This window comes from Nannospalax galili, unplaced genomic scaffold (genome assembly GCF_000622305.1).
Source record: "Nannospalax galili isolate Female #2095 unplaced genomic scaffold, S.galili_v1.0 scaffold307, whole genome shotgun sequence".
NCBI lineage: Eukaryota > Metazoa > Chordata > Mammalia > Rodentia > Spalacidae > Nannospalax > Nannospalax galili.
The window spans coordinates 3,387,620-3,411,484 of record NW_008359625.1 but is presented as its reverse complement, the minus strand read 5'-3'; the positions used below and the strand labels follow the sequence as shown (position 1 = coordinate 3,411,484).

Genomic DNA, 23,865 nt, shown 5'->3' with positions numbered 1-23,865 from the left:
TATTTCAGGGTAGCCTCAAATTTGCTATGTAATCAAGAATGACCTTGAACTTCTGATCTTCCTGACTCTACCTGCTGCGTTGGGGTGCTGGGATTACAGGTGTTTCTGTGATATTATGGATTAAGCTAGAGATTTCTGCATGTGAGACAAGCACTCTACCAGCTAAGCTTTATCCCCAGCCCCACACTTCAGTTCTTAATTAAAATCAATTTATTGTTAGATTTCATCTGTCTCTACTGCTGTGGACTGGCTGATCGACATGGGAATCAGCTCAGTGACTTCTACTTTTTGCTACTCACATCTCTAAGACTAGCAGGGTGATCGGCTAAGCTCATCTTGGCATGCCTCTGATCCATGAGGATGTGTTCCCTCTTTGATCAGGAGATTGATTATCCTGAGCCATCCTTCTTATAGACAAAACCACAGGAGCATAAGCCCAGCCTTAGCAAACACATCTCAAGAATCTGCCTGTCTTAAGAAGCTAACACTGTATTGGTTAGGTTAAATCACATGGTGAGGTGGTGAGCACTGAAAAATTACACAGCAAGAGGCATTGTTGGAGGCTGTGATGGTTTATAGTGATGTTCAACCTGATCACCAGACCTAGAATCACCTAGGAAAGGATCACCTCTGAGCATGCTTGTGGGAGATTATTTTGATTAGGTTAATTGAGGCTAAAAGACTCCTCTAAAGGTGGGTGGCACCATCCCATCCCATCGGGCTGGGGTCCTGGGCTACCTGAGAAGGGGAAAGCTAGTTGAGCACCAGCATCCACCTCTGTCTGCTTCCTGATTGTGGATGGGATGTGACCATTTTGTACCATGCCTTCCCTGCCCATGACGGACTTCCCCTCAGACTGTAAGCCAAAGTAAATTCTTTCTCCCTTAAGTTACTTGTACTGGGGTATTTTATCACAGCAACAGGAAAAGTAACTCATGCAGAGGGGGAAAGCCAACCTGAGCCCCTATTGCAACTAATTTGCATACATTAAGGTTGCAGATGCCTGGAATTCTCACTTCAGTTGCCTCTGAGAGAGGTTTCCTTTTGTAGTCAGGTATCAAGGCTTGTTCATGGCCTGCCAAAGATAGCAGTGATCATGTTTATGCTTTCAGATAGGACTGTGAGACACCGAACATTAAGTAATACACTGTCCTGCCCTAATTCATCAATGTGCATATCTTTTAAGAATGTTTTCACTCAATTGGAAAAACCAATTTCATCTTCATTTTGTCTTTTAAGTTCAAATTTACTTTCTGCATTTATTTTTGCCTTTCTTTCCCCTTGCAACTTTGCAAGTTAAGTTGGATTACTGTACCTGAGACTGTACCATCAGGGAGTATGGCCTTATCTCACAGTTCACTGGTAATTGTACATGGCTATATTGGCAAGGGTGCCCCCTTCCTCTTCATTTTATTATGCCCAAGGCTAACCTTCATCTTTTATATCTCTTCTAGCCTCTGCTGTGGTAAATACTGCTGTTTGTACTGTGGGAGTGATTTCAAGGTGCAGAGGCCTCAACATCTCACTGCTGAATGAAGAAAGTGGCCTGTGCCCTCCTTCTGCCCCTCTTCCCTTCTCCCACCTGTCCTAAGCATAGCTGCCTCACTGTGGACAGTCTTCCATGTTTCCAGCCTCTTCATAGGACAGCCAATAGTCTTCTTTTGGCCAGTGGTCCAGTGCTTCTCTCTAAGCTGGGTAGGCTGCCTATCTGACCAGCAGAGCTGTGTGTCAAGCACAGTGTGGTCTCCCTCCTCTGGCTATCAAAAGGCCCTTTGTTCCCTTCCAGCCCCTCCTGGTCCAGGATGTTGCCCACACCCTGTGACTGAAATTCCCCCTACCACACCAGATAGTCAGTAGCTCCTAGAACTCACTCTGTAAGCAGAATGTCATCTTGTGAGTGGGCACTTACCTTTTCTGTGCTCGAAGGAAGTAGTTTATAGAATTCAAGTGTACCATTGTGAACTTTAGCTTTGCACCACCGTTCCCACGCTTCCCTCCTTGGCAGTTCTGTATGATTTTCACATACCTTTTCATAAGGAAACTGGAGCTACATTCTTGAGTATAATTTCATAATGTGAACTCCTTGCTCCCCTGAACTGTCATGGGTCACCAAGCAGGTAGGGCCTGTCTTTAAACTTTTTCACACAGTAGAGGAATGCAGCTGTTTTGTATGTGCTTCAGTTTAGTAAGGCTGGTGTCAAAGGAGGGATGTGGACTTTGCAAACCACTGCTTCCCCTGGATCTCCTTACCCTAACTCTCTGTTCTTCCAGGGCTGGGCTGAATAATTTTCTCTGAAGTAATTTGCTGCAGCTTAAACTTCCAGTACAATATGTGTTCAGTGACCGAGATGCTTCGCCAGCTGTCTTGCTGCCTGGCAGCTATCTATCCTCAGGCCCAGTGATTATGATGAAAGTCTTGGTACTAAGACTATCCCAGGGACTGGAGAGATGGCTCAGCGGTTAGGAGCACTGACTGCTCTTGCAGAGGATCCAGATTCAGTTCCCAGCACCCACATGGTAGCTAACAGCCATCCATAACTCCAGTTCCAAGGGATCCAATGCCCTCTTCTGGACTCTGTAGGTGTTACACGACATCGTTCCACTTACATATATGCAGTCATACTCATATATGCAGTTTTACTCATACATGTAAAATACAAATAAATGAAACAAAAAGACAAGACCCAGACTCACCAAGACTCTCTCCACTAGGTGAGTATTTTATCCATTTCAGCCAAACAAGCCCAGAACTTTCCCAGAAGACTGTGCAAAGTCTCTGAAAGTCTAGTTGGGTTTGAGATTTGGTAGGGAAATAGTAAAGAGACTAAGGAGGGGAAACCAAAACAAGAAGACAACTGGGGAGAAGAAATCTCCTGTCCTGAGACCTGGAAAGTCAACTATTAGCCTCTTTTTCCCTTATTTTTGGTTATATTTATTTATTATTAGATAGATAGATAGATGATAGATAGATAGATGGATAGATAGATAGATAGGTAGATAGGTAGATAGATAGATAGATAGAAAGATAGATAGATGATGGATGGATGGATGGATTAATGGATGGATAGATAGAAAGAAAGAATGCAAGAAAAGGTACGTACATAGGTACTTGATAGACTGTAGACACAACGGTACTAAGTAGACAGATGACAGATGATAGAGAAATATTTGGTAGGTGAAAGGGTAGTTAGGATAGATAGATAGATGATAGATAGATAGATAGATGATAGCATATTCACTTGGCTTGAGAGCCAAAAAGGATAACATGTTGTACATTGAAAATTCTCTCTCCTGTGCTGGAAAAATGGCACAGTGGTTAAGAGCATGTACTGCCCTGCTAGAGGACCCAAGTCCAATCCCCAGCAACCACATCAGGTGACTCATAACTGTCTGTAACTCCAGCTCTTGGGGGATCCAATACCTCTAACTTCTGTGGGCACCTATCTTCAGGTGTACATACCCCCACACAGACAAACACACATATATAGTTTTTTAAAAGTCAGAACCAGGTGTGGTGGTAAACACCTTCATGCGATCCTTCCAGCATTTCTTCAATGCAGGCATACACAAGTATAGATTCTCCTCATCCATTTATCTCTCCTCTCTCATATTTATTTCCTTGTGTCCTGGCAATAATCCTTGTTGGGGCTTTGTTTGAGGGGGAGGTCAGCAGTCAGTGATCAATTTTCCTTATACATGATTCTCTGAACACATTCACCTGTGCGCTTGTCTTTCCCACAGAGGAGGTGGAAAGTGAGAAATGGTATCTGTCTGCGGACTTTCCTCCAGCCACCATCAAGACAGAGCCGATTACAGAGGAGCCACCCCCAGGACTTGTTCCTTCTGTCACTCTGACCATCACTGCCATTTCCACTCCTTTTGAAAAAGAAGAAGCCCCTGTGGATGTGAATGCTGGGGTATACTTAATTTTCTTCCATATAAACGGATGTATCAAAGGATAGAGATCTTTGGTCTCCAAATAAAGCATTGATCCTAGAGGATGTACGTATTTGAGGTTGAAGTATGTATGTGTGAGTTTAGCAAGAATATGTTCATTGATTATGTGATAGCCTTCAAACGCAATGTCCAGAGAAATCAATAGTGTAGCTGGTTTCATTTTTTCCTCAGTTGCTTTTATAAAATAAAATGCAGGATCAATATCCATGGTAAAAGATACACACACACACACACACACACACACACACACACACACACACACACACACACACACACACACACACACACACACACACACACACACACACACACACACACACACACACACACACACACACACACACACACACACACACACACACACACACACACACACACACACACACACACACACACACACACACACACACACACACACACACACACACACACACACACACACACACACACACACACACACACACACACACACACACACACACACACACACACACACACACACACACACACACACACACACACACACAAAGGCCCCCATGCTGTTGACCTTCACATCAGTTTGGGGAGGAGTGGTTGAGGTTATGAGTATAGTCCACACCTTGTAGTGCTGGTGACCGCAGATGCTGGTTCTTCGTACACTCCAGCTTTCCTGGTATATTGCTAAATCGCCCTTACATAACTCAGGAATCCACCTACTGGTTAATCCTTACATAACAGTGGAAATCACAAGAACGCAGGTATTTCCTCTTTGCCTCAAGTCCATGGCTGCAGCAAGTAGGATTCAGCTTTATTTTACCTTCTCTGGGTATTTCCAATGTCTGCCGATAGACCAGAATCATGCTTGTTTATCTTCCAATTCGAGCTCTCCTAAGGTCAGAGCCTCAGCTTACAGTGACCTGGTAATATTCACTCAGTCACATCTCTATAATGAAGATTTCGTGTCTCTTTGTTCCTGAAAAAGTCATGAAGCATCGATAGAGCCACAAACACATCACAGCCTCCTCGTTATAGAGATTCACATTACAGTTGAATCTAGTTTCTTCTAGTACCTACCTGGGTTCTGGATGGGCTCCTGAGATCTATGTCAGTCCCCTCACTCCACAAGATTAGGGCTCAGATGTTTTTTACAGAGATATTTTACTTATTATTTTTAATTTATATGTATTAGTGCTTTGCCTGCATGTATGTAAGTGCACCTGTGTGGTGCAATGCCCTTGGAGGTCAGAAGAGGGCGTTGGATCCCCTAGAACTGGAGTTATAGACGGTTCTTAGCTACCATGTGGGTGCTGGGCATTGAACTCAGATCCTCTGCAAAAGCAACCAGTTCTCTTAATCATTTCTGAGCCATTTCTCTAGCCCTTCAGTTGATTTTTAAGTATGTATGAAGCTAACATAATTCAGGATCCTGCCTCTCTTGTGCCTTTTCTCTTTTCCCTGATAGAATTCATGGTTAGATGTTGTTAGTCATTAGGATTCTAGAGGGAAAGGATGTGTCTTGGGGCACACAATCCTACTGCATGGCAGGCTGGAGGCCTGTCACCCTTTGACATTTTACCAGTATATTTCATGATAAAAAGTCTTCAGATGATCACAAAACAATGAAATAATAAGTGAGCCTTGAGTTATTAACTAGAGTTGGGCAGGTCCTGGTTTGACTGTGTGAATATTAAGAACTTGACTAACTCCCTATCTAAGATACACCACATGCCTGTGTCCCAGAGAAATGGACCAGCCCCATGATAAGATATAGTGGACAAATAGCTCCTGTTTCTTCAAAAACTGTTATTAAGTTTTAAAAAAATCATGTTTGAAATTCCTTCTTCAGGTGGATTCCTCATGCCAGACAAGTATTCCTAAGATCAAGCTGGAGCCTCATGAAGTGGATCAGTTTCTAAACTTCTCTCCTAAAGAAGGTATAGTCATTCACCCCAAGTTCCTTCCATTGCTCCAAAGTGGTCAGTCTGAAGGAAAGGGGACATAGTAGAGTGTGGGATTAGAGGGGTAGCTTGCTGTATGGAATATCTCTGTACTTAAAAATCTTGATCACCCCCCCAAAAAAAAACCATTTCGAAAGTTAGTATGTCTATATTAAAATTATTTCTCACAATGTGCTGTATTTCCATCTAGGCATTAGTATAGTTTGACTCAGCAAGGATGGGTTTTCAGACCTGCTGTTGACCACTGTGACGTGCTTACAGATGACAAGACCCACTGTCCTCATGCCCTGTTTGTGTGAACCCACCAACACTCCACAGATATACAGCAGTCCACAGAGACTTAACTAAAATTTGAGCTTCCGCCCTCTGTAAAATGAAGTCATAACGTGTCTTGTAGCAGGGGAGTGCTTTCAGATGTTGACTTTGGATGGCAACAGTTGAGTGCATCCCCCTTCCTACTCAGTAATGTTCATGGCCTCTGATTATCCATCCCTTTGGGCTTCTCGTCATTCATTTAGAACTGAATAATGCCATTCCTGGGGTTGTTTTTCTCTACATCAGTCTCTTCCTGACTTTGCCCTCTATATTCTCCCATGAGGCCCAATTGGGATCCTAGACACAGACCCTGAGCTCAGGAAGTCCTTGGTGTGCCATGCAAAACATGGTGTTCATTCTTCTCATGCTCATTCTTCTCGTTCTTCTCATGGTGCTCTGCCCATGTTGGCACCGCCACCTCCTTCACATGTTCAACACGTGTTTAGATGCACAGTTGTGTGATCAGCAAGGAAGAAATCAATATACGCAGTTATAGAGAAAATATGTGTACTGCAATGTACAACAGGGTATGTGCGCTGTGCACAACATACACACACACACACACATACACACACACACTCATACACACACACAAACTCTTGTTGTGAAGGTGTAATCTACCTTCATTCCCTTAGGACTCAACCTAGGGTTGGATTTGTGACCGTCGAGTAAGGATTGGCCTGTTTTTGCTTTCTGCTATTTGCAAAGAAAGAATTAAAAGCTTTAAGTGACTATTACCCAGCATCTGTATTAATACATTGTTTCTAGGCTTTGAGTGGCACACATTAGTGCCTTTCAGCCCTGTATTCTGCCTTAGGGTAAATGACAGCCCTTCCTCATCATCCTGGATAAAGAGAGATAAGGAAATTCAATATCCTGGAATGCAGCAAAGCGTCTATATAGCTTCTATCCTTAGCTTTTTCTGCAACCCTAGAGCAGCATTTCAAATGATATTTAGAAATCTGATCTGAGGCACCTAAGCCCAGGTGCATGGGCTCTTCCTGTCAGTTGGAGTCCCACTTTTAGAGTCCACCCCTGCTTAGAAAGGAGACAAGCATTAGAATAGTGTGGGCTGCGCCAAGTGAGAGTGACCAGGGAGCTTTAGGTTCTCAGTCTGGTTCAGCTGGGGCCCCTGATACTTTAGTCTCTTCCTGAAATTTTGCTTTTGTGACTGTTTTGGTTTTCAATACAAGTATCATATATTAGTGGCATTGGGAGAACCTTGGCTAATACTCTTAGGATACTGACTTACCAGTCAAGTACCCAACATGTTTATTTATGGTTAACTCACTGCCTTGGCTGCCAGTGCTGGGTATCCAGCATCCAGAATTCTTTTAGAACATTCTTAACCATTAAGAGTTCCTATGGACTGAAATACCTACAGAGCTTACTGACATGACTTTGATAAGAAAAGAGGAAGAAGAAGCATCTAGAAAAAAGTAGGCTGCTGAGAACAAGAAAGAAAAGGGAGATAGAGGGTTACAGACCGCTGCTTGTCACCTATGGGGCAATCACAGTCTGGATCACTTTTCTAGGCAGTAGCTGTGCTTCAGAAAGGCCCTGCCCACCAACAGTGGCACCTTGGGCAGCCTGCATTGGAAGTGGAGATGGGGAGGGGAAAGTACTGAGGCCTCAGCAGGGCCTCAAGGACAAACAGTCCCCAGACTAAGCCACTCAGGTGTGTAAAGCACCCAGACTCCCTGTCTACTCAGAGCCTATGTTGTCCTGGGGCCCAGGGAGGGGCTTGGGCCGAGGTGCCCACAAAGCTTATCTCCTTTGGTTTCGTCATGGTGGCTGACAGAACAGAAATATCCACTGTTAAGAAAAAAGAGGGACTGAGCCCCACACTGCCTTTGTGCAGGTGGGCCTGACAGGCCTCTCCCCTCAGGAGCTCATTCTGCTGTCCTGGAAGTGCTAGCCTTGTGGGTGTTGTCAGCCCTGGTGGAGTGCAATGTGTCCCTGAAGAAAGGGCTTGGAGGGGAAGACTGCTTTTACCCCCATTTCTTTTTCCTGTACCCACTAAGCTATCTAATGCTTGGCATAGATCTCTGAGAGAAGCCTGGCCTCTTGCCCACAGGCTCCACCAGGCTCATGCCTCTAGAAACAAATGGGGACTCCATGTAGGCTCCCAGGTTTGCTGTTTGCTAAAGAAATTTTTTAAAGTACATACTACATTAAAAGGCTTGAAGTTCAAATTGTGCAAACTGTCTAAAAAGTGTCAGAGTTGGGGCTGTAGCTCAGTTGGTAGAGTGATTACAGGGCACGTAAGAATCCCTGGACTTGATCCCCAAACCCCGTAAACCAGTCTTAGCACCCCTGAGGTAGAGGCAAGAGGATCAGAAGTTCAAGGTTATCCTCAGCTAGACAGAGTTTTAGGCCAGCCTGGGATACATTAGATCCTGTGTCACACACACACACACACACACACACACACACACACACACACAAAAGTGAAAAGTGTCGTCAACACAGCATCAAAGACACCCCAAACTTCTTCCAGCCCACCTGGGGTCACCCTGTTGTTAGCGTCTCCTGTCCACCTACAGTGTTGCTTCATGTGAGTATAAACAAATGTGAATCTGGATTAGAACCCCTGGACATAGTATTCCACACCTGGCTACCCTCCCTCACTACAACATAGCTTGGAGAGCTTACTAGACCAGCTCAGGGAGGATCCTCACTCTGTGTACCTGCCCCAAGCTCCCTGTGTAGAAACTGTTGTGTGTTTAACTAGCCCCCCAGTCTGGTATTATCTCTCTGTGGTGGATGAAATGAAGTTGCTTTATCCTCAGCCTCCATGGACCACCTGCACCTACCGCCAACCCCTCCCAGCAGTCACAGCAGTGACTCAGAGGGCAGCCTGAGCCCCAACCCGCGCCTGCATCCCTTCAGTCTGTCTCAGGCCCACAGTCCCGCCAGAGCCATGCCCCGGGCCCCCTCAGCCCTGTCCACATCTCCTCTCCTCACGGCTCCACATGTAAGTATTTGGATGGCCCTGTAGAGAAGTTTCTGGAGAGGCTGGGATCCTCTCAAATACGACTTTAAAAAAAAATTCTTGTAATGAAGTTTTGATGTAATGGTTAGAAATCTTTGTCCATGCTATGGTGCTGTAACAAAATATCCAAGATGGATTAAGTTATGAAGGAAAGAGTTTTATTTTGGTACACAGGCCTTCAAGTGAGAAAATCCAAAAGCATGGTGCCAATATGGCTTCTGGAGAGGCGGCTCCATGCACGGCAGAAAATCAGGAAGGGGAAGCAGATAGTGGTGGAAGGAGTACACATGCAAATCAGACAGAGGGAGGCTGGGTAGGAGCGAGCACACTCTCCTGATAACTAATCCAGTCCTATGAGACCTAACTCACTCCAGCAAGAAAGGCATTATGAATATTCTCAAAGGTCACACTTCACAGTACCTCACTGAGGACCAAGCCTTCTTGTGGGAACAAACTGGATTCAAGCCATAGCACTGAAGAAACCTAAAGTAGGGGCTGGAGAGATGACTCAGTGGTTAAGAGCACTGGCTGTTCTTGCAAAAGACCCGGGTTCGAATCCCAGCACCCACATGGCTACTAACAACCGTCTGTAACTCCAGTTCTAGGGGATCCAGTGCCCTCTTCTGACCTCTGCGGGCATTGCAGGATACCAGTGCACCTACCTACATGTAGACAATACACTCATACACATAAATAAAGAACCCTACAGTACCTTTTTCATGAGCTCACTTTCAGTTCTTATTCATGTGTTTATTTTACAGGGCTAGAAACTTAGGGCATGATATTTGTGTTCTTTTCTTTTCAAAATTACACCACAAATATTTGCCGTTCATGTAGGTAATATGATAGGAAATGCCTTTTGTAGTTTAGATAAGTGGAATTTAAAAAGAAAAGCCCTCTGTGATTTAAGTTCTTTGATGCCAACAACCCAAAGCCATAGTTTAACCTGTGTGTGTGGGGGGGGGAGGGGGCAATGACTCTTAACTCAGGGTCTTGGAATAAAAATCACAATTCATCATTCATAAAAAATAGTAGAGAATTCACATTTTACTGTTCTAAAGAGGGAATTTGATTTCTATTAAACCTTAAAACCTACAATGAAGTAAAAAAGATTATTTAAGAAATTTAAATGAGCCATTTAAAAAAAATGTCTAAGAACCACCTATCATCTTAATTTTGAAAGCTTAGATTCATCTTGCCCCCAGAAGTTTTAAATCTGTATTCTATCACCGTCACTGAGAACAAAGGAATTACGTTCCCATTGTTCTCTCTTCCACTTGAACCTGAGTTTTACTCCTTAGATTGCTGGAAGCACTTTCACTCTGCATCTGTGCATCCTTCCGATATTAACTCATTCTGTACCTTTAGCGGGGAACTCTCCCTATCATCCCCAGCCATGTCATGTTACCCTGTTACCTATGTGCATGCATGGAGCCCTGCACCTCTGCTTTGATTTCAATACCCCACTCTTTGCGGCTTCGGCTCCAGGGAGAGGCACCTTCACTTTCTTTACAAAATACAATCTGCTCTGTGCCTGGAATACTCTCCTCCCCCTCAGGTAAATCATCACGTCTCCCAGAAGGCTCATTTAACCCTCGTCTCCCACCCTGAGCCTTCTCATCCCATGAACTCACACGAGTTCTCTTTCACCAACAAGGTAATGCTCCTTCAATCACTATTACAGTTAACACTGAACTGCTCTCCTGATTTCACCATATGGCTTCATATGGTGCTGATCCTAAGCTACTTCTGAGATGGACTTTTTCTCAGTCCTCCGTGGAAACATCAGACATGGAGATTATACACTAGTGACTCAGATGGTGTGACTCATATAAACACGTCATTAGTTCTGGGCTGAATGTAATGAGCTGTGGTTCTCTTCATTGCTGACACACAGGGCAGGACTCCGGAAGCCCTAGACTTCCATGGAAAATGACTGTTGGTGTGTCTCTGGGACCTCGGGTCCTTTAACGATGAGTGGGGGTGAGGAGCAGCCACAGTATGGAGAGAGCTGATTATAAAATTATTTTCACAAGGAGAACAACAAAGCTTTTGTACACAGCAGAACTCTGAGTGATTCTTTGATCACTCCCCAGTTGTTAGGGATATGGGATACAGTTGTATGTTGTTACTTTGTGTGTATCAGCTAGTGGGGTACTTCCTGAGAACAGTGGGAAGGTGGAGACGTCTTCCACAGTCCCCCTGATTCAGAATCTTTGAATTTTAATATACCCACATGAAGGGCTAGAGAGATGGCTCAGTGGCTGAGTGCTTATGAGGGCCTGAGTTCGAATCCCCAGCACCCACATCAAGAGCCAGGCGTGTGTCTGTAACCCCAGTGTTGGGGAGTGGAGACAGGTGGGCCCCAAGAACCAACATAGTTGAAAACAGTGAGCATCCAGCTCAGTGAGAGACCCTGTCTCAAGGCCATAAAGCAGACAGTAATAGAGAAAGACACCCCACATCCCGCTGTAACCTCGCACAGGCACACACATCCACACACTCACATGCACGCACCACACATGTAAATTAAAAATAGATCACATGGGCACATCTTTTCCATCACTGCTCCTGTTTCAAAGCACCTGTTCCTCGCCTGGAGCAAAACTTTCTTTCTCTGCACTGTTAGTGAGACACTGTGGCAGGTTCTCCACCTTATACTGAGGTCATTTCTTGCTCTTTCCCCTTGACTCTTCTTTGCTCCCTGGTCTGCACAGAAGCTGCAGGGATCTGGCCCACTGGTCCTGACAGAGGAGGAGAAGAGGACTCTGATTGCTGAGGGCTATCCTATCCCCACCAAACTGCCCCTCACGAAATCTGAGGAAAAGGCCCTGAAGAAAATACGAAGGAAAATCAAGAACAAGGTGAGCCTTCCCAGTCTAGGCACTTCCATGACAGAGACAGGCAGAACTGAGCCCTCAAGCCTTCCTCCCTTCCCAAGCACCACAGTGGGGCTCCAGGCTCAGCCCTTCCCTTCCTACATTTGCCCATCTTCCTCCAACTCCTTCCACCCATGTGGGCACGAGCTGCATGCCTGTGTGTGTATCTTGCTGCAATTCACTTATTCAGAAGTAGGGTAGATGTGAGACCCTCCCTTTAAATTTTTTTTTTTTAAATCTCAATCTTTCAAGTTTTCACAATATATGGAGTATTTTTTTCTAGTCAACACATATGTAATTTATTAAAAGTTTTATTGTGGCATCTACTAAAAAGTTTTTTTCTGGAGTCATTTGGTCTCTGTTTGAGCTCTTCTGTGGCCTAGGCTGAGGAGGGCAGCTATGGAGGGTGGCAGTCAAGGCAAAGAGAACGGGAGAGGAAGGCAGAGCAGAGCCTGCAGACAATTTGTACACATCCAGGCCCAGCTGGTTGAATTTATACATGAGCCGGCCAAGGTCCAGAGAGCTGGTATTTTTCTGAGGCCATTTCAATGGTCTGTGGCCCACTTGTTGGCGAGTTGGGATGGGCTGAATGAGCCAGGGACAGAGTTAATGATAAGCAGATGAGTCTGTAATTTAAACAAAGGGAAGTTGGCCACAAAAGTGAGGCCAGCTTTGCTAATTCTTGTGCCAGTGGCTCCTGTGTTTTATTTACAGAACTGAAAATTCATTCTTCTCTCTTCCCCTCCTTATTCCAGATTTCTGCCCAGGAAAGCAGGAGAAAGAAGAAGGAATACATGGACAGCTTGGAGAAAAAGTAAGTCCGCTCACTGACTGCTTGTGTTTATTAGGGAATGTTCACCTTGCAAGGTGAGGGGCTCAGAGTCCTGTTTGTGAGACCCCGTGCATCAGCTGTGTTTGCCTGCCCCCTAGTGGTCATGTGGAAGGAGCACTTACGCTTATGGGCTGGTAGGGGTCAGGCATTTGAAAATCAGAAGGATCTTGAGCGCTTTGAAGCAGGTTCAGATACTGACTTTTCTGGAACTCTTCGGAGGAGGCGCAGCTTCCGCCTAAAGGAGCAGTGTGATTTAACCAGTTCCCACCAGCCACATCTGTGTAAGTCAGACTGCTGTTCTCTATTTCCTGTCCACTCTAATGCATGCTGTGGGCAGCTGAAATTTTTACAAAAACACACGAAGGCACCCTCTATGCCTCTGAAAATCCTGGAAGGTCCGGAGGGCTGTTAGACAAGTGTGAATTGAGTCTAATTTTTCTGATCCTTGAAAATAATTTTCCGGCCGAGAAGTTAATACGATTTTGAGATAGGAAGGAGGCCCCCCGAAGACCCACAAGTGCCTCTTTTTGTGCATGTAGGGGAAGGGAGTGCTGGATGGACCCTAACTAGTTCTAGACATTTTTATGGAAAGAAGTGAGTGTGTGACCTGATTTAGGAGTTGGTGATTTTGCATTAAGCACTCTCATTCTGTCTCTTATGTTCCAAAGGCATCCAGATGTTTCTATGAGATTCATTTGCCTGCCTCTCTGGGCCTGTGGACTCCAGCACTGTGCTGTTTGTCCTGGGCTCTGGTTCCTCCCATCTCTCACTCAAGCCCCAGGCTTTGTATCGGTCCCTCTGGCTGGTAGTGATCCTGGCAGCTCGGTAGTGCAGGAAAGGGTAAGAAGTGAGAGCAAACAGGTTGTAGGACCCTAGAAGAATTGATGTGTTGTACAGCCCCGCTGCCCTTCCCGAGGTGAGCCTGGCTCCTCAACCTTTGGTCTCTTTCCTCAGGCTGCCCTGGCCCTTCCTCACTGCCCCACTTCCCCATCATCCCACCTGCTTCTATACCAGCTCCTGGCTGAGCAGCTGCTCTGTAGAGAATGATTATCTTCCTTCTCTCACCCCAGAGTGGAGTCTTGCTCAACTGAGAACTTGGAACTTCGGAAGAAGGTAGAGGTGCTGGAGAACACCAACAGGTGAGTGTGGCCCGAGGGAAAACAGCGAGAGGGAAGGACAGAACATGGAAGGAACTGCGAAGGGGTCAGGATCCAGGACCAGCGATGGGAGGGAAGGGGTTCCCACTGAAAGTGGGCTGTGCCGGATACTCAGGGTGCAATGCTCTACCTACTGTTCCTGCTATATGTGCCCTACCCCATACACACAGGCACACACACATGCATGCAGACACATGCCCACACACAGTGTATACGTGCATCACATACACATTCTTTACTTTTTATACAGGTGATAGGAAGGCTGATCATGGCAAGGATCGTTATAAGGAAGTTAAAAGAGGAGTGAGCCGAGAGCGTGACTCAGTGGTAGGGTGCTTTCCTAACATGCACGAAGTCCAAGATTCACTCCTCACCACCACCACCACCACCACACACACACACACACACACACACACACACACACACACACACACACACACACAAAAAAAAAAACCCAAAAAATTATTAGAGCAGAAGAAAATCCTTGGGTCTGATCCTCCTGCAAATCGCACTCAGCTTTAGAGATGGACAAGGAGGCACTGGGCTACTTACTGTAGTGTCACCTAATTTTAGTAATAATCATTGTTAGTTAACAAAGAGAATCATGTTTTAAAATCTATTTTTTTAAATTAATGAATTAGCTTCAGTTCTATTTTGAAAAATGAACTATGGCTTCAAATTGATGAATTTCTGTATCATTTTCTGTGTCGGTTACTGTTTTAGGCACATTGTAGATATTAACGCACTTATCTGTATGAGATGGTATTGTGACTGTCTCTATTATAGAGAGGAGTAACTGCAGTCAGACCGCAGTTTAAACCTATGCAACTTCCATATAGGAGGAGCCTATTAGATTTAACTGTAGGGCATATGCAAGAGGTTAGGATGGGATAAGGCTCTGGCTGTTGCATTCGAATTAGAATGTGTATTTGTGTATGTACATGGTAACTGTGCTCTGAAAATAATTATATTAGTCAAAGAATCCTGTCGCCCTTAATGATATTATAGGTCCAATAAGCCAAGCAAAGGAAAGTGGATCAGGGGATAAAAAAATATCAGTCATTTCAGGGTTCAGTATTAGTGACTAATCACAATTTTTCAAAGGTCAGGGGATCTGCCTAAATCTCTGCATGTTTTTGATAGTAGCCTTGCCTTTGAAACCCGTTTCCTATAGCTCCCTGATTTATTGTTCTGAGAGTAGACTAATGTACTCTGAAGTTGAACTGTTGTCAACAGGAGTCCACTGGGTTCTCTTTCTTTCTGGAAGGGTGCTCACACAGTAGGTCAGGTGCAGTTTACCTGACTGCTGTGTCCTCAGACTGCCTGGGAGGGAGCATGCTTCTCCTCTCCCTCCCTGTGGCATTACTTCACCTGATGGTTCGTCCTAGCACTGTTGGATTCTAGTTTCACTGTTCATCCTTGACCTTGGTCTCCCGAGGCTGCATCTCCCTCTGGCTGCCTTCATTTCAGCAGAAGTGATTTCAAGGTTTTTCTGGTTCTCTGCATCCTGCATCCCAGCCATTTCTTTAGCATCCTGAGCATCCAGCTGGTCCTCTCCCCTGCCCTGTGCTCGCCGCTTTGGAAACTCCATATTCCTGGTTGAGAACGAATCTGGCCATGAGCGGTTGGATTCTAGTTTCACTGTTCATCCTTGACCTTGGTCTCCCGAGGCTGCATCTCCCTCTGGCTGCCTTCATTTCAGCAGAAGTGATTTCAAGGTTTTTCTGGTTCTCTGCATCCTGCATCCCAGCCATTTCTTTAGCATCCAGCTGGTCCTCTCCCCTGCCCTGTGCTCGCCTCTGTGGAAACTCCATATTCCTGGTTGAGAACGAATCTGGCCATGAGCCGGGGAAAAGGGGGAAGGAAGAATCAATTGAAATTGCTCTTGGAGTTTGTGTCCTGAGGCTTGTCCTTGCCTGGGACTCCGATGTCAGGCCTTCTGTCAGCCACATGGGTGCAGCAGAGCCTCAGCAGGGCTGTGCTGGGATCAGCAGGGAGCTTGTGGGGAGAAAGGCCCACTGGCCACCTGGTCTGGGAAAGGGGTCTCTCCTCCCCTCGCCATCTGACCGTCTGTCTGTGCTTTGCCTTGTTTGTCTATTACTTGATTACCTTGAACATTTTAATTTTTCCCCTGCCTCCATTCCCAGGTGCTGGGATTTCAGATATGTGTCACCACACCCAGTTTGAACATTTTAAAATTTTGCTTCTTGGCTTAAATCAGGTAGCCACAGAAAGTCCAAATGTGCAAATGTCCAGGGTGTCTTACTGAACCTTTTGTGTAGACTGCTGTGTCAGTGAGCTTCTAGGATCTACCTGTCTCCATTCCCACACCCTACCCCTCCACTCCCAGTCCTGGGGTTATCTGAGCTTGCTGCCATACCTGGCTTGCTTTATTTATTTATTTATTTATTTATTTATGTATGTATGTATGTATGTATGTATTTATTTATTATTTTTTGAGATAAGGTCTCCCTGTATTCCCAGCTGGCCTAGAACTTGCTATGTAGACCAGGCTGGTCTCAATCTCACAGAGATCCTCCACCTGTCTCCCTCTCCTTTCTCAGTACTGGGATTAAAGGCATGAGCCACCATGCCCAGCTACATCTGGTTTTTAAGAGGATATTGGGTACCAAAACTCCTCATGTTTGCATGTCAAGTGCTTTTATTTTCCTAAATAAAAAAGATTTTTCTTTTTCCTATTAATGAAGGTGCTGATTTCATTTGCGTTGGGTATATACCTAGTAGTAGGGATTGCTGGTGAGATGGTATTTCTGGTTTTAACTTTCTGCGGAGTTCCACACTGCTTTCTGTAATGGTTGTACAGTTGACATTCCCGTCCACAGTGGACTAGGCTCTCTCCACCCTTGTCAATACTTACTACACCTTGTCTTCTAATAATAAGTACCCTATCAGGTATTGTAATCTTGATGTATGTTTCTCTGGTGATTAGTGGTATTGAATACCTTTTCATATACCTGTTGGCTGTTTTTGTATCTTATTTTGAAAGATGTCTTTTCAGAGCCTCTGCTTACTTAAAAATTTTTTGTTGCTGTTCATTTTTAAAATATATGAATATTTTAAATATTTGAATACTGACCCCCTACTGGTTTATATGGTTCATAAATCTCTTCTGCAGTCCATAGACAGTCACTCAATTTGTTGGTCTTTTTTTTTTTTCCTATGCAGACACTTTTGAGATTGATACAGCTCTACTTCTTTTTCATGATTTTTTTTAAAAACTTAGAAGAAAATGCACATATAGTATAAGCCCATTGCTTAAAAAAAAATTCAAGGTCTGGGGAGATGGCTTAGTCAGTAATTTGCTTGCCTTAAAAGCATGAAGACCTGAGTTTGATTCCCAGAACCCACATTAAAAAGCCAGGCATAGGAAGTGGAGAGATGGCTTAGCAGTTAAGAGCACCAGTTGTTTTTGCAGAGGACCAGGGTTTAGTTCTCAGCCCCCACATGGTTGCCAACAACTGTCTACAGCTCCAGTTCCAGGGGGAGCCAACACTGTCTTCTGACCTCCACAGGCATTTCATGACATGTGTGTACTTGCATACATGCAGACAAAGCACTCATACACATAAAAATATGAATAAGCAAAAACAGCTTTAAAAAGCCAAGCATGTGCTCATAGTCCCTCTACTGGGGAGCAGGAGACAGGCGGGTCCTTGGGGCTTACTTGCCAGCCTGCCTGGCCTAATTTGTGAGCTCTAGGCCAGTAAGTGAGACTGTCTCAAAAAACAAGATGAACAACTCCTCAGGAATGACATCTGAGTTTGTAGTCTGGCCTCCACATGCACACGCGCGCGCGCACACACACACACACACACACACACACACAAATGTACATGCACACCGGCATACACATGTCCTCAGAGGAACATGCACCTCCCCCGCCCCCCTCCGCCAAATTCAATATGTACTTAAAAGCAATATATTCTTAAGATCCTTTGACTTGGGCCTAGTGTTGCATTTTGGGATGGTTTATATGTATGTTCGTATTATATATATTCTGTTATTTAGAACTTTTATTTTCATTGAAAGAATATACTGGATGCATTTTCCACCAATGTTTCTACTGAATCTATGTTTGAATCTGTTTTAACACTTTACCTCAGGACATTGATGTTTGGTCTTTCCTTGACAGTGAATATTAATGAAAGTAATCAGGACTGATATATTGATACTCATCAAAACAGGGGGGCTTTTGTTTATTTTGTTTTATCTCCAGTTTTACTGAGGGTAAAATTGACAGATGAAATACACACACACACACACACACACACACACACACACACACACACGCTACAGCTTGTCTGGAACTTGCTACTTGCTATGTAAACCAGGCTGGCCTCCATCTCACAGCAATCAGCCTGCCTCTGCCTCCTGAGTGCTGGGATTAAAGGAGTATACTACCGTGACTGGCATGAAATTGTTTATTTTTAAATGTCATGATTTAATATATGTGTACATTGTGAAATGATTGCTATAGTCGATTGATTTAATCCCCCCTCCCACACACACATGGTTACGGCTCTTTCTCTCTCATGCAGATACTTAAGATCTACACTCTGAGCAGAGTATTCCCACTGCATTGTTACTTGTAGCTACTTGCTGTGCATCAGATCACAGAACTTTTTCATCTCAAAGCTGAAATTTTGTAGCCTTTAATGAACGTATCTCCACTTCTCTCCTCCTCATCCCTGCAAACTACCATTCTATACTCTTGTTTCTGAGTTGAACTTTTTATTTATTTTAAAATATTTTGTTTATTATTTTTATTTTATGTGTATGAGTGTATTGACTGCATGTGTTTAAGTGCACCCATGTCATGCAGTGCCTGCGGAGGTCAGAAGTGGGCTTTGGATCCCCTGGAACTGGAGTTAGGATGGTTGTTAGCTGCCATGTGGGCACTGGGAATTGAACCCAGGTCCTCTGTAACAGCAGTCAGTGCTCTTAACTGCTAGCCACTGAGTTGGACTTTTTAAAAAAATCTGTGTATAAAGAAAACCATACAGTATTTTTGTCTCTCTCTTGGTTATTGTTCAGACTCTACTAGACTCTTGACTACCAGGAGCCTCCACCAGGTTCCCTCCTGAGGCCCCGTGCACTGTCCTCTACTTCTTCCTCTTCAGGCTTGCTTCTGACAGACAACCTTCGTGTGGTGGCGATGACTAACCCCTGATTCTCAGTAATCTTCCTACAGATAATCTGACCCAGGTGCTCCTATCTAGGACCAACATTTAATGTATTTTTGTCCAAGAAGTAAATAAATGAAAGATCTGCTCAAACTGAAATGTGGTCAGTGGCCTGCGGTCCCACCTACTCTCTTCTACCCTTCTTTCCTATTTCCTGCAAGGACCCTCCCCTTGCTCAGACCACACTAACCAAAATGACTACAGTATAAACACTGTGCCCCGAAGCCAGCCAAGCAGATGGCAGGGAAGGCTTCTGACCCTTGGTCACATCACAGTGTGTTTGAACTAAGCACAGAGCTGGGCTGAAGGAACACACAGCTGTGTTGGTGCTGCTGTTGGCGCTTCTCGCCTCATTATGCTCTGGAGGCAGCTGGACAGAAGTGGAAATGAATGGAAAATGGGGCTGGGGATTCAGGTCACCAGAAGTGGGTGGCATTAGAGTGCCGCACGACAGGACGTCATCCTGAAGATGAGAGAGAGCATTCCACCATAAAACTGAAGGAAAATTGTATCTCATTATATATCCCTTAATCTAAGCATTCTGGGCCATGTGCCACAGGACCTTTCCATCCCTCCAGAAGAACAACAATGCTTGGAGTTATGAGCCCATCTGGAATCTTTGTTTGCACTGACCTCAGCAACAGACTCCAAGCCTACTATTGGCTTCTAGAGGGAGAGGCCCCCTTGAGCTGGCAGATAACTGGAAGGGGATAGGACCAGCTAGTAGAGGGGGGTGTCCTTGTCACCCCTCTTGCTCTACACTCTTCTCCAGGAGCCCCTCAGAGCAGAACGGACACAGTGTGAACACACCTTCATGCTGCCTTTACTAAAATGATCCACTAATTGCACACCCTCAATAAAGTGTAAGATGGAAGTGAGATGGTGTCCCGGGGGATCCTTCATCCTAAGTCCAACCAGGAAATACATTTGCTTTGAGTGGAGTCCCGGCAGTGCCAATGGGGCCTGCTGGAGACTCCTCTGCTTGTCTGAGCTTATCGTTGACCTCTCTTGACTGCAAGCTCTCAGAAGGCCCCGCCTTATCTTCCTCCTGAGACATCCTGTGCTTTCTTCTCCATTTCTGCCTAAGTGATGCACATATCCTACCCAGCCCATCAGAGTTAGGTGTTTGTGGCTCCATTATTCCATTTGTTTTGTTCTGCCTCTAAAGGGCTATGACACAATCCCCTGTCTGCCAGCCCTGATTTGTGGACTCTTTGGAGCTTAGACAGATCATCTTATTCACTGAAGGTCACTTGATTTAGGTTAAAGTCATGAAAGTATTTGAAGATAAAATTAGGGCTAGAATTCAGCCACCTGACTTTCAACTTGTTTCTCTTATCTGTACCCCGACCCCCTTGCTGCTGTGGCCCTCTTTCCCTCCTCCCAGTGTGGGGCAGCTTTAGACCTGGCCAAGAATGCTGCCCTAGTTTGCTTTTTGTTGCTGTGATAAACACCATGACCAAAAGTGTCTTGAGGAAGAAAGGGTTTATTTGGCTTACATCATTGAAGGAAGCCAAGGAAGGAACCTGGAGGCAGGAGTTGAAGCAGAGACTGTGGAGGAACACTGCTTACTGTCTTGCATCCCCTTGGCTTGCTCAGCTACCTTTCTTATATAGCCCAGGCCCACTTGTCAGGGATGGCACCACCCATAGTGGGCTGGGCCTCTCCTACACCAATTAGCAATTAAGAAAACGCCTTACAAACTTGGCCACCTGATGGAGGAAATGCCTCAATTGAGATTGTCCTCTTAGGAATGTCTAGGTTTGTGCCAAGTTGACAATAACCAACCAGCACAAGGGCCTTGGCTTTAGAAGACCCTGCTCTCGTCTCTTCCAGCCACATCTTCTCCATGGGATGAGTAGTCAGAGAGACTGTTGGGATGTGTCTGCCTGGAGCTCTCACCCTGCCCAGTACCCAGGGTCTTGGAATTCTCTGACCAAACGTCCTTAACCCATTTCCAAGGTCTATGTGGGCTTCACGTAAACTGGGGGATTAGTAGTTCCCTTGAGACCAGTGAGGTGCTTTTTGTGAAGGTTATATGTATAATTAGAGCAGAGGGGTGTGTGTCTGTGTGTGTGTGTGTGTGTGTGAGAGAGAGAGAGAGAGAGAGAGATAGAGAGAGAGAGAGAGAGAGAGAGAGAGAGAGATCTTGTCATGCCTAGGATTCCAATTAACCTTACTATAGAAGACCTGGGATTCTGGGATTCTTGAGTCTAAGACAGAGACCTTGTTCCTCCTGACACAACATGCATTGTGACCACAAGCATATCTATATTAATCCTTACAACTCCTTCCAGAAAAGATCCAGGTGGACACTGTCCTCCAAGTGAGTGTGTCACAGGGCTGACTAAGGAGGTCATGAGCTGGAGGACCCCCTTCTGCTTTACCTCTCTAGGTTACCAGCTTCATTATCACCCTTGAGAATGGGCCTCTGTAAATGACCAGCTGAGACCTTGCATTCCTGGTGAACCCGGCAGAGCAGCTTCTACTCCCTTATTGATTTACTTTCCTGTGACAAAATACCTGACAAAATGATTTAAGGAAGGATGGGTTTGTTTGAGCTCATGGTTTGAGATGATACAATCTGTCTTGGGGAAGATGTGGTAGGGGAGTGAGACAGCTGGTCACATTGTGTCTACAATCAAAAAGGAGAGAGAGAGAGAGAGAGAGAATAGTGCTGGTACTCTTCTGGCCTTCTCTTTTTCCCCTTTTTATTCAGTCTTGGACTTTAGCCCACAGGATGGTACCATTCCAAGTAGGTCTTCTCACTTTAGTAAACCTCTCTGGAAATACCTCTTCGATCCTAGAGATGTCCTAAGTGATTCTAAATTCAGCCAAATTAAGATTGAAGATTAACCATGATACTTCTGATGACTCTTCAGGGAACCAGAAGACCTAGAGGCTACTGTCCCTTCCCTGTATTATGGAGGCGGGGGCGGGGGCGGACACCAAGGATGGAAAGAGTTAGGGAAGTAGGCTGGAGCCTGGATCCAGCACATTGGGGCGATGAGACCTGGAGAGTCAAAGAATTCTACAGTCAAACATAGTGTAGAGAAAACTGGACGGAGCAGATATTGAGAGTGCCTTGTAGACAGAGTTGACCAATCTTGGAGTAGAGTGAGAAGAAACCTTGGGATTTGTGGCATGTGCTGTGCCCTTTACTCAGGCACTTGGTGACATCTACCGTAACCAGCAGTAAGAATCCGGTAGTTTCTCTCTTTGACTGTTCTCTTAACTTTGCCCTCTCCTAAGTCCACTTTTATTGGTGTGCAAAGCCTTGTAAATAAAGTGTATAGAAAGAAAACAATTAAACCAAGTAAAAAGCTGACATATCGGGCCACTGATGTGTTTTCCCGTTATTGTAAGATTATGTTTCCTATCCTTGGATGTTTTGGAATGCTTTGCCCAATTTCTTTGATGTGCCTCACAAGATACAGGGTGACGTTTTATTTTGGGAAAGGCTGGCAGCTGCCTTTGACTGTTCTTTTTGCAAGGATCTATATGAGGATATCCACTAAGTTTATTTTTATATCTCACCATAGGACAGGAATCTACATTTTCAATCAAGCATTGGACACTCCAGTTTAACAAGTTGTGAAAAATCTGTTGGCCCAGATAAAATGTATGCTATGGGTATTTCTTCCTCTAAATTAAGATCTTGCTCCCAGAAGCCCAAGAATTCATTAAGCCATAATTAGCCATACCCACTGATGACTTAAAATACAGTAATAAGTATGTATGGGGTTTGAGGGACCATTGGGTCTGTCCTATGGCTGTCTTTTCATAGCCTCAGTTTTAAAATATATTTCTGTTTCCTCTGATAGCTGCCTTTCTTACTTCCAACCCTTTGGCGGGTGACTGACAGATGTCATCCACGTTTTCAGTGCTGCAGGTGGTGAGAGTTGCTGCTGTCCCAGTGGCATCATAGAAAGTACCACACCACCTCAGAACAATATAGTCATTGTGAGGTTTTCTGGTGAAAGGGTCTCACTGCATGTACCAGTGGGGAAAAGAAACAGAAAGCACTTTTCAAAAATGTATTTGCTTCAACAAGCTCAGATTCCCCAGGTGCTGTGATGCATCCATGATCCTGTTAGCTGATGTGGTTAAGGAAAGTAGCTTTGCTGAACTGCTGAAGTGCAGAACTTAAGTAACTTGATTAGAGGCTCGGAGTTGTCATGGTGAGGTCTAAACTCGGGCTCCTCTGCATTCAGAACCCATCTTCCTGTTCTGCCATCCGTGCACCTGCTTAGCAATATTAAAGCAGTCTCATCTAGTTGGCATCTGACAGAGGCGCAGGTCTTACCTTTTCTATTTTCTTAGAATAAAGCTTGGATTTGACTTCCTGAAACCTGAAGCACCCCAGTGCCTTTTGTCTCTCACTTGCATTTCATCTTTAATATAGCCAAAGATGTTCCTTAACATGATCATCTTCCCCCATCATTTTTTTAATTGACTTTTTCAAGTTAGTAGCTGTCCTAGTTTGTTTCTTCATTTCTCTGACAAAACACTCTGATCACTACCAACTTGGGGAGGAAAGGGTTTATTTGTCTTACATCTCCCAGGTCGCAGTTCATCAGGGAGCCCAA

At 44.8% G+C, this 23,865-nt stretch overlaps 1 protein-coding gene across 1 annotated transcript in view; it reads left to right on the top strand.

Annotated features, from left to right (window-relative positions):
* Nucleotides 1-23,865, top strand: part of Creb3l2 (cAMP responsive element binding protein 3 like 2) — a 131,134-nt gene that overhangs the window by 93,815 nt on the left and 13,454 nt on the right. The window contains exons 3-8 of the mRNA XM_017795695.2: nucleotides 3,742-3,917; nucleotides 5,783-5,870; nucleotides 9,002-9,186; nucleotides 11,922-12,068; nucleotides 12,839-12,897; nucleotides 13,986-14,054. Of these exons, the coding sequence (XP_017651184.1) occupies nucleotides 3,742-3,917; nucleotides 5,783-5,870; nucleotides 9,002-9,186; nucleotides 11,922-12,068; nucleotides 12,839-12,897; nucleotides 13,986-14,054 (724 nt within the window). The remainder of the gene's footprint in view (nucleotides 1-3,741; nucleotides 3,918-5,782; nucleotides 5,871-9,001; nucleotides 9,187-11,921; nucleotides 12,069-12,838; nucleotides 12,898-13,985; nucleotides 14,055-23,865) is intronic.